The sequence below is a fragment of the Schistocerca piceifrons genome, chromosome 6 (assembly GCF_021461385.2).
Source record: "Schistocerca piceifrons isolate TAMUIC-IGC-003096 chromosome 6, iqSchPice1.1, whole genome shotgun sequence".
In the NCBI taxonomy this organism is placed as follows: Eukaryota; Metazoa; Arthropoda; class Insecta; order Orthoptera; family Acrididae; genus Schistocerca; species Schistocerca piceifrons.
The window spans coordinates 479608135-479624196 of record NC_060143.1 but is presented as its reverse complement, the minus strand read 5'-3'; the positions used below and the strand labels follow the sequence as shown (position 1 = coordinate 479624196).

General features: G+C 42.7%; 1 protein-coding gene across 1 annotated transcript in view; it reads right to left on the bottom strand.

The window, feature by feature from the left end:
- Window positions 1-16062, bottom strand: part of LOC124803390 (acetylcholinesterase-like) — a 137960-nt gene that overhangs the window by 104484 nt on the left and 17414 nt on the right. The window contains exons 2-3 of the mRNA XM_047264574.1: window positions 14995-15156; window positions 7002-7199 (exon numbers count right to left, since the gene is read on the bottom strand). Coding sequence (XP_047120530.1) covers window positions 7002-7199; window positions 14995-15156 — 360 coding nt within the window. The remainder of the gene's footprint in view (window positions 1-7001; window positions 7200-14994; window positions 15157-16062) is intronic.

The window sequence follows — 16062 nt, the reverse complement described above, 5'->3', positions numbered from 1 at the left end:
GAATGGAAAATCAGTGAATTAGAAGATCCTACGGTGTTCTACCGATAGTCATCATTCCTGTATGCACTGTATGCAAATGGGCCAAGAAAGAAATGAAACGACGGTACTGCAAGATGTAGCCTCACTAACTTTTTGAGACCCTCGTTTCTCACAATATCTGACCTAACGTATGTTCGACAAATTTTACTCAAGTTTCATTAGGTTGTGAATTGTGTGTCTTTGGTAACCATAAAAAAGTGTACTTCTTTGATGCAACGACTGACCAACGGGAGAATACGTAATGCCTCAGAAGATCAAGCCGTGCCTAGGTCCTTGCCCCCAGCTGCGAAGCGTCGGGTATCGTCCCCATAATACCTGCTGCTCAGTGATTACTACGAAAACTTAGGCGGTATAATTTGTAGTCATTGATCTGATGTTGTAGAATTACGATATGAGTGAATGTTGACCGCAAGTTGCCGCCGCTTATATCTGTGAACTTAAACAGTGTAATATCCAGGACACTATGTTCTAGCCACAAGTTGTTAAAATGAACTAAGTGTACAAACTTCAACAAATATTATCGATGCTACGTATAAAAGGACTGTATCGTATAAAAATGACGATAGTCATTTCATTATTTCTGTAATAATTTAGTTTCTGTGTGAATTAAAGCTATTATCAGAGAACTACATTCATAAACAACGACAATTGTAATCTTTTATTGGTATCTGTGATATCTGTGGTTCAGTTGTTCTGGTTTGATGCGGCCCGCCACGAATTCTTTTATTATTATATTACCTTGATATAAAATAAATCGACAACAATAGACATATTGACTATCATCTATCTGCCGCCATCTTAGCAAAACTATCTCCGCGGCAGTTCTGAATCGAGAATTTTAACGAACATAAATGTTGTTAGATATGAATGAATGGAAGTAAATGTGCACTGGTGGTCCCGAATCTATTTTAATAGACAGAATTCAACTAAAATTGAATCTTTAAAAATGCTCACATGTTGTTGTTGTGGTCTTCAGTCCTGAGACTGGTTTGATGCAGCTCTCCATGCTACTCTATCATGTGCAAGCTTCTTCATCTCCCAGTACCTACTGCAACCTACATCCTTCTGAATCTGCTTAGAGTATTCATCTCTTGGTCTCCCTCTACGATTTTTACCCTCCACGCTGCCCTCCAATGCTAAATTTGTGATCCCTTGATGCCTCAAACATGTCCTACCAACCGATCCCTTCTTCTAGTCAAGTTGTGCCACAAACTTCTCTTCTCCCCAATGCTATTCAGTACCTCCTCATTAGTTACGTGATCTACCCACCTTATATTCAGCATTCTTCTGTAGCACCACATTTCGAAAGCTTCTATTCTCTTCTTGTCCAAACTAGTTATCGTCCATGTTTCACTTCCATACATGGCTACACTCCATACAAATACTTTCAGAAACGACTTCCTGACACTTAAATCTATACTCGATGTTAACAAATTTCTCTTCTTCAAAAACGATTTCCTTGCCATTGCCAGTCTACATTTTATATCCTCTCTACTTCGACCATCATCAGTTATTTTACTCCCTAAATAGCAAAACTCCTTTACTACTTTAAGTGTCTCATTTCCTAATCTAATTCCCTCAGCGTCACCCGACTTAACTCGACTACATTGCATTATCCTCGTTTTGCTTTTGTTGATGTTCATCTTATATCCTCCTTTCAAGACACTGTCCATTCGGTTCAAATGCTCTTCCGAGACTTTTGCTGTCTCTGACGGAATTACAATGTCATCGGCAAACCACAAAGTTTTTACTTCTTCTCCATGAATTCTAATACCTCCTCCGAATTTTTCATTTGTTTCCTTTACTGCTTGCTCAATATACAGATTGAATAACATCGGGGAGAGGCTACAACCCTGTCTCACTCCTTTCCCAACCACTGCTTCCCTTTCATGCCCCTCGACTCTTGTAACTGCCATCTGGTTTCTGTACAAATTGTAAATAGCCTTTCGTTCCCTGTATTTTACCCCTGCCACATTCAGAATTTGAAAGAGAGTATTCCAGTTAACATTGTCAAAAGCTTTCTCTAAGTCTACAAATGCTAGAAACGTAGGTTTGCCTTTTCTTAATCTTTCTTATAAGGTAAGTAGTAAGGTTAGTATTGCCTCACGTGTTCCAACATTTCTACGGAATCCAAACTGATCTTCCCCGAGGTCGGCTTCTACCAGTTTTTCCATTCGTCAGTAAAGAATTCGCGTTGGTATTTTGCAACTGTGACTTATTAAACTGATAGTTCGGTAATTTTCACATCTGTCAACACCTGCTTTCTTTGGGATTGGAATTATTATATTCTTCTTGAAGTCTGAGGGTATTTCGACTGTCTCATATATCTTGCTCACCAGATGGTAGAGTTTTGTCATGACTGGCTCTCCCAAGGCCATCAGTAGTTGTAATGGAATGTTGTCTACTCCCGGGGCCTTGTTTCAACTCAGGTCTTTCAGAGCTCTGTCAAACTCTTCACGCAGTATATTATCTCCCATTTCGTCTTCATCTACATCCTCTTCCATTTCCATAAAATTGTCCTCAAGTACATCGCCCTTGTATAAACCCTCTATATACTCCTTCGACCTTCCTGCCTTCCCTTCTTTGCTTAGAACTGGGTTTCCATCTGAGCTCTTGATATTTATACAAGTGGTTCTCTTCTCTCCAAAGGTCTCTTTAATTTTCCTGTAGGCAGTATCTATCTTACCCCTAGTGAGACAGGCCTCTACATCCTTACATTTGTCCTCTAGCCATCCCTGCTTAGCCATTTTGCACTTCCTGTCGATGTCATTTTTGAGACGTTTGTATTCCTTTTTGCCTGCTTCATTTACTGCATTTTTATAATTTCTCCATTCATCAATTAAATTCAATATTTCTTCTGTTACCCAAGGATTTCTATTAGCCCTTGTCTTTTTTACCTACTTGATCGTCTGCTGCCTTCACTACTTCATCCCTCAGAGCTACCCATTCTTCTTCTACTGTATTTCTTTCCCCCATTCCTGTCAATTGTTCCCTTATGCTCTCCCTGAAACTCTCTACAACTTCTGGTTCTTTCAGTAAATCAAGGTCCCATCTCCTTAAATTCTCACCTTTCTGCAGTTTCTTCAGTTTCAATCCACAGTTCATAACCAATAGATTGTGGTCAGAATCCACATCTGTCCCTGGGAATGTCTTACAATTTAAAACCTGGTTCCTAAATCTCTGTCTTACCATTATATAATCTATCTGATACCTTTTAGTATCTCCAGGATTCTTCCAGGTATACAACCTTCTTTTATGATTCTTGAACCAAGTGTTAGCTATGATTAAGTTATGCTCTGTGCAAAATTCTCCAAGGCGGCTTCCTCTTTCATTTCTTCCCCCCAATCCATATTCACCTATTATGTTTCCGTCTCTCCCTTTTCCTACTGACGAATTCCAGTCATCCATGACTATTAAATTTTCGTCTCCCTTCACTACCTGAATAATTTCTTTTATCTCGTCATACATTTCATCAATTTCTTCATCTTCTGCAGAGCTAGTTGGCATAAAAACTTGTACTACTGTAGTAGGCATGGGCTTTGTGTCTATCTTGGCCACAATAATGCGTTCACTATGCTGTTTGTAGTAGCAAACCCGCACTCCTATTTTTTTATTCATTATTAAACCTACTCCTGCATTACCCCTATTTGATTTTGTATTTCTAACCCTGAATTCACCTGACCAAAAGTCTCGTTCCTCCTGCCACCGAGCTTGACTAATTCCCACTATATCTAACTTTAACCTATCCATTTCACTTTTTAAATTTTCTAACCTACCTGGCCGATTAATGGATCTGACATTCCACGCTCCGATCCGTAGAACGCCAGTTTTCTTTCTCCTGATAACCACGTCCTCTTGAGTAGTCCCCGTCCGGAGATCCGAATGGGGGACTATTTTACCTCCGGAATATTTTACCCAAGAGGACGCCATCATCATTTAATCATACAGTAAAGCTGCATGTCCTCGGGAAAAATTACGGCTGTAGTTTCCACTTGCTTTCAGCCGTTCGCAGTACCAGCACAGCAAGGCCGTTTTGGTTAATGTTACAAGGCCAGATCAGTCAATCATCCAGACTGTTGCCCCTGCAACTACTGAAAAGGCTGCTGCCCCTCTTCAGAAACCACATGTTTGTCTGGCCTCTCAACAGATACCCCTCCGTTGTGGTTGCACCTACGGTACGGCCATCTGTATCGCTGAGGCACGCAAGCCTCCCCACCAACGGCAAGATCCATGGTTCATGGGGGGGAGTGCTCGCATCACGTTACGTAATATCAATTTCTTATTTGCTGATGTATGAAGCCTAATTATTTCGGACGGTTTACATGAAATATTTTAGTAGGAGACATACGTCAGTGTTCTGCGCAGGTAGTATTTTGTGAGTAAATGTTCCTTTTGCTAGAGAAAAGTGCATCCATCTTAAGTACACTCCTGGAAATGGAAAAAAGAACACATTGACACCGGTGTGTCAGACCCACCATACTTGCTCCGGACACTGCGAGAGGGCTGTACAAGCAATGATCACACGCACGGCACAGCGGACACACCAGGAACCGCGGTGTTGGCCGTCGAATGGCGCTAGCTGCGCAGCATTTGTGCACCGCCGCCGTCAGTGTCAGCCAGTTTGCCGTGGCATACGGAGCTCCATCGCAGTCTTTAACACTGGTAGCATGCCGCGACAGCGTGGACGTGAACCGTATGTGCAGTTGACGGAGTTTGAGCGAGGGCGTATAGTGGGCATGAGGGAGGCCGGGTGGACGTACCGCCGAATTGCTCAACACGTGGGGCGTGAGGTCTCCACAGTACATCGATGTTGTCGCCAGTGGTCGGCGGAAGGTGCACGTGCCCGTCGACCTGGGACCGGACCGCAGCGACGCACGGATGCACGCCAAGACCGTAGGATCCTACGCAGTGCCGTAGGGGACCGCACCGCCACTTCCCAGCAAATTAGGGACACTGTTGCTCCTGGGGTATCGGCGAGGACCATTCGCAACCGTCTCCATGAAGCTGGGCTACGGTCCCGCACACCGTTAGGCCGTCTTCCGCTCACGCCCCAACATCGTGCAGCCCGCCTCCAGTGGTGTCGCGACAGGCGTGAATGGAGGGACTATTGAAGACGTGTCGTCTTCAGCGATGAGAGTCGCTTCTGCCTTGGTGCCAATGATGGTCGTATGCGTGTTTGGCGCCGTGCAGGTGAGCGCCACAATCAGGACTGCATACGACCGAGGCACACAGGGCCAACACCCGGCATCATGGTGCGGGGAGCGATCTCCTACACTGGCCGCACACCACTGGTGATCGTCGAGGGGACACTGAATAGTGCACGGTACATCCAAACCGTCATCGAACCCATCGTTCTACCATTCCTAGACCGGCAAGGGAACTTGCTGTTCTAACAGGACAATGTACGTCCGCATGTATCCCGTGCCACCCAACGTGCTCTAGAAGGTGTAAGTCAACTACCCTGGCCAGCAAGATCTCCGGATCTGTCCCCCATTGAGCATGTTTGGAACTGGATGAAGCGTCGTCTCACGCGGTCTGCACGCCCAGCACGAACGCTGGTCCAACTGAGGCGCCAGGTGGAAATGGCATGGCAAGCCGTTCCACAGGACTACATCCAGCATCTCTACGATCGTCTCCATGGGAGAATAGCAGCCTGCATTGCTGCGAAAGGTGGATATACACTGTACTAGTGCCGACATTGTGCATGCTCTGTTGCCTGTGTCTATGTGCCTGTGGTTCTGTCAGTGTGATCATGTGATGTATCTGACCCCAGGAATGTGTCAATAAAGTTTCCCCTTCCTGGGACAATGAATTCATGGTGTTCTTATTTCAATTTCCAGGAGTGTAAAAGTTGTGTAAAATCTGATAAATGATATGCAACTTAGTGCCACTCACACGATTTTACAGATAACATTTCTACACAATGCCAAGTGGAGATTTCTTTATCAGAGTGTAAATATTAGCCGGGGTAATCATTTTTGAGATCAAACTAGTTGTTACGCTGACAATAGGTAACTGGTTTTATATTTTTTTGATCTACCTGAAATATCATTTATACGTAATGAAAGTCACGAAATACTATAAACCGGTTCCGCCACAACAGTAGCTCAGAGCAGTGTAGAGATGAACCGCTGTAGCCAGGAATATTTTCAACGATTGATTCTATCGTGCTGTTAGGTTAGAGGAGGAATTTACAGAATGTTTCAACTGGACGTGGTGATTGATTTTGTAAAGAAATTGACCGTATTACATGCGAGGAGAAAATTTTATTATTGTGAATTTTTGGAAGTTTGTATGCAAGGTAATTGTTATTAAAGTTTTAAAACCCACGAAAAGGTGTAGAGGGTGCTGAAACGAATTATTTGATATGAGACACACGAGCTCGAAAATGTCGGGAAATATCATAAAAGTGGATGTCAATATTATCTGTTAATATGCTAATCCTGCTTTTCTCCTACAATCTTTTGTCATTCGTACTGTTAACAAAATAAACTGCAACAATAATATTTTCTTAAATCAATTTTGATTCATTGACTACATACTGACGAAAAACAAGCTTGGTCAGGAACAGATATGACATAAAACTTCTTTGGCCAAGGAGATGGTTTTTATGTGGTGAGACACTATGAATCTAAAACCCGAATTAAAATTCTGTAACTAAGTAAACGTAACACTACCCTCCACCGTACACTGCACGTTGGCTTCCGGAGCACCGACGGAGATGATTCAAAAATACCTTACAATTTCGTAAGCGTCTTGGTGTCATTATCTACCTTAAGACGTGACAGAAAGATCTGTCCCTCTTATCTCCTTACGGCACTAATTTCCGAAAGTTGGAGTTTTAACTGCGATTTAACGCGGTTTTGGACACAGAGACGATTTTACACGGGAGGATATGTTAGTTAACAATGGCCTGATCGGACACGTGACTGAAAAGCAAGAGAGTCAGTTGCGAGAGGCACCTTTGGAGTGTAGACGTTGAGGTGCAGGCAGTCCTCAGGGTCTTCGGCGGCAGAGAGGTTGCGCACGGCCGCGAGCGTGCCTGCGTCCGGCCACGTGAACCACGGGATCTCCATCTCCCGCGACGATAGCGCCTGCGGACACAGTGGGCCGAACCAGTTGGCGTTGAACTCTCCCAGTGGTTCCACTGGACGTGGCAGCTGCAACAGAGGGGGCCGGCACGCACTGTCAACGATGGAGAGTCCAGAAGGGAAAGTATGAGTCCACCATCAATCATTATGAATTATACAAGTAAGGCTGTCTAGATCGCATAACGATTTTTTATTTCAAAATCTTGTACATAGCTGTGGGATGAAATCTTCGAGAAGTAATAGTAAACAGCGAATCATATGCACAGTGGAAACTTTATTTAAACTCCTTTGGCCGTGTTTTCAAGTCTTCTTCAGAAGGATAGTAGTGTCAGTACGTTTCCCAGAATTTCCCAGGAAATATCCGTATAATTAGAAGCAGCCTTTGAGACCTGGTCAGCTTATTATTTCTTCACGAAAATTTCATCCTACGGTTGCTGCTCCAGCCATGCACAAAATTTTAAAATTTTTACCTTCCCACTTCACAAAGCCTGGACATTACATTGAATTAACGGGTTAAAATGAAGCTTCCATTTTGCAATTGATTGGCTGATTATCATTTCTTCATGGAGATTTTTTGTTTATTGCATTATTTCCTTTAACATGCTTCGGCTAGTATCATCATCAGAAGCGGGTAAGTGATATAGCATTGCAAGCACGTAACTGGTCCTTTAGCTGTTCACTTGGCTGTGATATGTGAGAGAGTGGGTGAAGAACTTTTCACAGCTGCCAAAGATGACATGCTATCTCCCATCATAACACAGACTTTTGCATGGTGTTCGCGGTGTGCGCAGGAACCTAATGGGAATGACAAATGGTTGGGAAGTTGTGTTGGTGTTAAGCAAATATAATTCACTTCATTAACACATACAAACAATCCAGAGGGTCGACAGGATAAGCAACTACCGAACAATTCAGCGCTCAGAATAAAAAAATATGTCTCAAACTAATACAGATGAATCATATTTTATCACAATTTTTAAATACCGCAACAGTCTCTAACTGGAAATATTTGTACATTCAATTACCAGTTTCAGTCATTATGAGAATCTTCACATTGGTCTAAAAAGAGAAAATGTGCATATTTATGGAAAAATCTACGTAATAGTAGGCTATCAACTACTGCGAGCTGTCGTCATGAAGTTAACAGAGTAAGCTAATACAATGTATAGCCATGAAATGAATGGCATCATCACATAGAATAGAATAAAGTCATGATAAAATGCTAAACACTCATTATCCGTAATGTCGTGTCATCACTGGCACCTACGGTGCAAAAAGGTGTCGGGGCGTGGACGGAAGATGTCGCTGGCCGAAAATAGTTTGTAAAACAGTCAGGATAATAAGCATAGACATTCTGCATTAAAATGAATAGGATACATTTGAAGACAGTTAAAAAATGAGCTAGAGTTTTAACATTTGTCCAAAGAGAAGTATTACTCCAAATTACAAAAGGTTGCTGCAAATATGTTTCTGGGAAATATGCAGCAAAATAAACTGACAGCAACATGTTGAAAGATAAAAAAATCAGAGGCACAGCGTACACACCGAAATGGATCCAAGAAGCCACGGACACAAACAAAAATATTCACTTTAAATCTTGCCAGTGGGTATGGTAAAAGGGATCCTTCTTTACTTCCATGGTTTCTGACCTATCCATGTAATTAGATAATCAAGAAACAAGTAAGGAACTGAATTTATTAATACAAATAGCATAGGTAAGCGGGTACCATAGAAAGGTTTATCACACGTATGTACAACAAAATAAAGGAAAAACGAGAATTACAAACACTCAGGACCACAGAAAACAGGAAACATAAAAAAGAAATTCCTTTGGGTGACACATTATGGACAAATTTGTGGTATCACATATCGATAACCCCCTCCCCCCCCCCCCCCCCCCAATAGTGTCATGGCAGTGAAACTGCTAGTTTGTATGAGACGCCGATAATGGTCGCGCGGGATCCAGCAGACCCAATGGAGCGCACCGGCTGAGCCACGAGTATAGCAGCTCTGTACCACGAGCGCCCTCTGCAACCCCGATATAGTATGACCGGCGGCAGCGACTCACCCACTTGTGCTAGGAGACACATAGATCCATGAGGCTACACAAAAGCCACATAGTTTGGGTCCATCATCATCGTTGTTACTGTTGCAGCAGTTGCACTCTGTTCCTTGTTGCATCATTTGCGCTGAGTGTTTGTACATTTGGAGAAATACAAGGTAAGTAAATCTTTTGTTTGCTTTGCTACTGTTTCATAAATCGCTTCTGCTCCTGACCAGCTTTCCTAGGACGACATTGATAGCAATGGAGATAATATGAAAGACAGAGCTGCCAAAGCAGAGTTACTAAACACAACCTTCCGAAATGCCTTCACAAAAAAAGACGGAGTAAATATTTCAGAATTCGAATCGAGAACAGCTCCCAAAATGAGTAACGTAGAGGTAAATATCCTCGCAGGAGTGAAGCAACTTAAATAACTTAATAGAAGCAAGTCTTCTGGCCCAGACTGTATACCAGTCAGGTTCCTTTCGGAGTATGCTGATGCATTAGCTCCATACTTAACAATCGTATATAACCGTTCGCTCGACGAAAAGTCCGTACCCAAAGACTGGAAAGTTGCGCGGGTCACACTAACATTCAAGAAAGGCAATAGGGGCAATACATTAAATTTCAGGCGTATATCATTAACGTCGAGATACAGCAGGGTTTTGGAACATATATTGTGTTTGAACATTATGAATTACCTCGGAGAGAACGGTCTATTTGCACTCGGACAACAGGCATTTATAAAACATCGCTCTTGTGGAACGCAGCTAGCTCTTTATTTACATGAAGTGCTGAGTCCCACTGACAAGAGATTTATGATCGATTCCGTATTTCTGGATTTCCGGAAGGCTTTTGACACTGTACCACACAAACGGCTTGTAGTGAAATTGCGTGCTTATGGAATATCGTCTCAGTTATGTGGTAGGATTTGTGATTTCCTGTCAGACAGGTCACAGTTTGTAGTAATTGACGGAAAGTCATACAGTAAAACAGAAGTGATTTCTGGCTTCCTCAAGGTAGTGTTATTTGCCCTTTGCTGTTCCTTATCTATATAAACGATTTGGGAGACAGTTTGAGCAGCCGTCTTTGGTTGTTCGCAGATGACGCAGTTATTCCAGCGTCGAAGGTGGGCGCAAATTGCTCCACGGAGTCCATCCACCGTTCTGGAGTCTGGTGCTGGTTCTTAAATAGAATCGATACCGGTCACTCCAACAAAAATAAAAAGTTGCGAGCAAGACTGTTGTAAATCTATAAATTTTAATTTTAAAGATCGCTTTCTCCTCCGAATGCGAAAATATTTTGTTGACACCGGCCTACATAGGGAGAAACGATCACCACGGTAAAATAAGGGAAATCAGAGTTCGTACGGAAAAATATAGGTGTTCGTTCTTCCCGCGCGCTATACGAGATTGGAATAATAGAGGTTTGTGAAGGTGGCTCCATGAACCCTCTGCCAGGCACTTACATGTGATTTGCAGAGTATCCATGTATTATGCAGGTAATACACACTGCGCGTAAGCGATGCCAATTAAACCTTTTGGAAGAGATAGAGATTTATGAGAAAAGGAAACAACAACCATCTAAACTTCCTAATGAACAGAATACATTTACATGCATTTACGTGCTTTTCTTTACATGACCGGTCTTATTTGCTGGTGGACCTTTGTTCGTTCAGCCACGTGCTCCGGGGTTTCCTTGTCCCGGATTTGGAGAACTTGCTGAGGCAGCAGCCTGTTTGTCGTGTCTTGATATGTTCGCCTAAGTGCGCACTGTAAACTTCACAGACATCAACTAGGAAAGAGCTTTTATAATTTTTAATTACATGTCATTATAATACTTTGCTTAAGCTTCTTGAGCTTTTATTATTTGTATTTATATCTTGCTCCGCGCCACCCACGATGTCTTGATCAGTTGTCGGTATGCCCGCTGTGCCTGTAACTTCTTTACTTTTGCCATGATGCTGCCTATCAATTTCACTGGACTCCATATTTCACAGACACTTACTTGCAACTGCGTTCTAAAACTTAAACTAACATTTCTCTTTGAACCGGTTAAAATTCTAGTGCTTTCTTTCATTGTACTGTAAAGTATCCGATATAGTTGTATGTAGAATGTGTAAGATCGTATTTAAGACTTTGTATCACGCCGTTGCAAATAGCCTCCCGCCAGCGTTACGTATCACCGGCCCCGACCACCCCTTCCCCGCTTTCACATCTCTGTTTGCACTGTATTAAGTACAGTACGCCAGCGACAGTTCAACATCACACGTCATGAGTGTTTGCCATTTTATCATAATTTTACTCTACGTAACGATCCCATATACGGTTGTATATTTCATTACATCCTCCGTTAACTCTACGAAGACAGATACGCCGTTAACCTTCCTAACTATGTATCTCACGATACCACTTGTAATAGCTGATAGCCTTCTATTACAAACAATTTTTCGTAAATATGCAATCAAGAAGACGTCGTTATCAGGAGAAATAATACTGGAGTTCTACGGATCGGAGCGTGGAATGTCAGGTCCCTTAATCCGGCAGGTAGGTTTGAAAATTTAAAAAGAAAAAATGGATAGGTTAAAGTTAGATATAGTGGGAATTAGTGAAGTTCGGTGGCAGGGGGAACAAGACTTTTGGTCAGGTGAATACAGGGTTATAAATACAAAATCAAATAGGGGTAATGCAGGAGTAGGTTTAATAATGAATAAAAAAAATAGGAGTGCGGGTAAACTACTACACACAGCATACTGAACGCATTATTGTGGCCAAGACAGACACGAAGCCCATGCCTACTACAGTAGTACAAGTTTATATGCCAACTACCTCTGCAGATGACGAAGAAACTGATGAAATGTATAGTGAGATAAAAGAAATTATTCAGGTAGTGAAGGGAGATGAAAGTTTAATACTCATGGGTGACTGGAATTCAAATACTAGGAAAAGGGAGAGAAGGAAACATAGTAGGTGAATATGGATTGGGGATAAGAAATGAAAGAGGAAGCTGCCTGGCAGAATTTTGCACAGAGCATAACTTAATCATAGCTAACACTTGGTTCAAGAATCGGAAAAGAAGGTTGTATACATGGAAGCAGCCTGGAGATAGTAGAAGCTATCAGATAGATTATATAATGGTAAGACAGATATTTAGGAACCACGTTTTAAAAAATGGTTCAAATGGCTCTGAGCACTATGGGACTCAACTGCTGAGGTCATTAGTCCCCTAGAACTTAGAACTAGTTAAACCTAACTAACCTAAGGACATCACAAACATCCATGCCCGAGGCAGGATTCGAACCTGCGACCGTAGCGGTCTTGCGGTTCCAGACTGCAGCGCCTTTAACCGCACGGCCACTTCGGCCAGCTACCACGTTTTAAATTGTAAGACATTTACAGGGGCAAATGCGGACTCTGACCACAATCTATTGGTTACGAACTGTAGATTAAAACTGAAGAAACTGCAAAAAGGTAGGAATTTAAGGAGATGGGACCTGGATAGACTGAAAGAACCAGAGGTTGTACAGAGTTTCAGGGAGATCATAAGGGAACAATTGACAGGAATTGGGAAAAGAAATACAGAAGAAGAAGAAAGACGTAGCTTTGAGGGATGAAATAGAAAAGGCAGCAGAAGTAGGTAAAAAGACGAGGGCCAGTAGAAATCCTTGGATAACAGCAGAAAAATTGAATTTAATTGATGAAAACAGAAGACATAAAAATGCAGTAAATGAAGCAGACAAGAAGGAATACAAACGTCCCAAAAATGACATCGACAGGAAGTGCAAAAATGGCTAAGCAGGGATGGCTAGAGGAAAAATGTAAGGATGTAGAGGCTTATCTCACTAGGGGTAAGACAGATATTGCCTACAGGAAAATTAAAGTGACCTTTGGAGAAAAGAGATTCACATGTGTGAATATCAAGACGCAGATGGAAACCCAGTTCTAAGCAAAGGGGGGAAAGCAGAAAGTTGGAAGGAGTATATAGAGGGTGTATACAAGGGCGATGTTCTTGAGCACAATATTATGGAAATGGAAGAGGATGCAGATGAAGATGAAATGGGAGATACGATACTGCGTAAAGAGTTTGAGAGAGCACTGAAAGACCTGAGTCGAAACAAGGCCCCCGGAGTAGAGAACATTCCATTAGAACTATTGACATCCTTGGGAGAGCCAGTCATGACAAAACTCTACCATCTGGTGAGCGAGATGTATGAGACAGGCGAAATACCCTCAGCCTTCAAGAAGAATATAATAATTCCAATCCCAAAGAAAGCAGGTGTTGACAGATGTGAAAATTACCGAACTATCAGTTTAATAAGGCACAGCTGCAAAATACTAACGCGAATTCTTTAAAGCCGAATGGAAAAACTGGTATTAGCCGACCTCGGGGAAGATCAGTTTGGATTCCGTAGGAATGTTGGAACACGTGAGGCAATACTGATCTATCTCAGAAGAAAGATTAAGGAAAGGCAAACCTGCGTTCCCAGCATTTGTAGCCTTAGAGAAAGCTTTTGACAATGTTGACTGGAACGCTCTCTTTCAAATTCTGACGATGGTGGGGGTAAAACACAGGTAGCGAAAGGCTATTTACAATTTGTACAGAAACCAGATGGCAGTTATAAGAATCGAGGGGCATGAAAGGGAAGCAGTGGTTGGGAAGGCAGTGAGGCAGGGTTGAAGCTTTTCTCCGATGTTATTCTGTCTGTATATTGAGCAAGCAGTAAAGGAAACAAAAGAAAAGTTCCGTGTAGCTATTAAAATCCATGTAGAAGAAATAAAAACTCTGAGGTTCACCGATGACATTGTAATTCCGTCAGAGAGAGCAAAGGACTCGGAAGAGCATTTGAACGGAATGGACAGTGTCTTGAAAGGAGGATATAAGATGAACATCAACAAAAGCAAAACGAGGATAATGCAATGTAGTCGAGTTAAGTCGGGTGATACTGAGGGAATTACATTAGGAAATGAGACACTTAAAGTAGTAAAGGAATTTTGCTATTTGGGGAGCAAAATAACTGATGATGGTCGAAGTAGAGAGGATATAATATGTAGACTGGCAATGGCAAGGAAAGCGTTTCTGGAGAAGAGAAATTTGTTAACATCGAGTATAGATTTAAGTGTCAGGAAGTCGTTTCTGAAAGCATTTGTATGGAGTGTAGCCATGTATGGAAGTGAAACGTGTACGATAACTAGTTTGGACAAGAAGAGAATAGAAGCTTTCGAAATGTGGTGCTACAGAAGAATGCTGAAGATTAGATTGGTAGATCACATAACTAATGAGGAGGTATTGGATAGAATTGGGGAGAAGAGGAGTTTGTGGCACAACTTGACAAGAAGAAGCGATCGGTTGGTAGGACATGTTCTGAGGCATCAAGGGATCACAAATTTAGTATTGGAGGGCAGCGTGGAGGGTTAAAATCGTAGAGGGACACCAAGAGATGAATACACTAAGCAGATTTCGAAGGATGTTGGTTGCAGTAGGTAATGGAAGTTGAAGAAGCTTGCACACGATAGAGTACAATGGAGAGCTGCGTCAAACCAGTCTCAGGACTGAAGACCACAACAACAAGAAGCACAATTTCTCTTTTTAGATCAATTAGGAGATGTGAAAGTGACTGAAACCGATAGTTGAACAAACAAATATCTGCGGTTGCTGGAAGGGAAAGGTTGAGCGCGGTGTCCACTAAGAGTCCATTCCAGGTGCCGTCCAACAAAAAATGCACGATTCACTATTCACTGCCCAGGTGTCATGTGTCATATGTCGTAATGTAATATTGGCCCTACCGGGTCAGTCACTACCTCGGAAGGCATGGAGACTTACCTGGAAGCGGTGTGAGCCCCCTGGCGCCCTGGCAAAGGGCACGCCGCGGAACTCGTGGATGGGCCGTCGGGTCCTGGAGGAGAAGCTGGTGACGCCCAGGAGGCGGCTGCCGTCTGCCAGCTGCACCTCCACCCCCAGTGTGGGGGCGGCCGCCACCAGCACCTGCCACAACAAGTGCATGGTCAGTCAGATATACAGGTTCGAGTAACATTAATAGTGCAACCAATACTGTAGTGCAAAATTAATGGCGTCAGACACTTGGTGAGGAGTGACGAAGCGTGTGCAGGGTATCCCAGAAGGAACGGTCACTGTTCAGGTACATCAAGACTCAAAGGAATTAAAGACATTTGTTGTCTGTGGCCACTGATTTATATCACTGGTACAAGCTGAAAAATTTGTGCCTGACCGGGATTAGAAACCGGGTTACTAGACAGATGTGCTGACCACTATGCCAGCACACCTTCTTTTGAGGTCTCTCTTGACGTCACTAAAATCGCAAATGGATGTGCTTCGGGGTAAATGGAATGCACGCTACTGGGTGTCTGGTTCGGAGCTGCCGTTGAGGAATCGAATGGGTATTTTCTTGGTATCATAGCAGTATGGTTTTCCATTATTCCCCATTCGGTGAGTTGAATGGACGAAACGAGTGCCATGCCGATGGGAGCGCACGTGGAGTGGCTGTGCATCTTGGTGTGCATGTCTGTTTTTCCCCCCTGTACCCGTGCCTCTTCGGTTTGTTTCTGACCTGCCATTCCATAATTTCATGTACCTATGCAGGTTTTCATAGTCGGTCGGTATTATGTTCACAATGAGTGTGTAGACGGTGAGAGCCTTTTATAGCAAGTTAGTATTTTTTAGCGCTTACAGTACCTTAGTGCCCAGACAGGTAAAGCCCATCATACAGGTTTTAATCACTCGTCACACTGTATCTAAGTCGTGCTATGAACAGCTTACTATGAGTGTATTCCTGACTTCCATATATGAATGTGGGTAAATTATAATATATAGTTTTGTATGACGCTAATATGGATAATGCCCTTGCTTCAGATGTTTTTACTCTGTAATTGA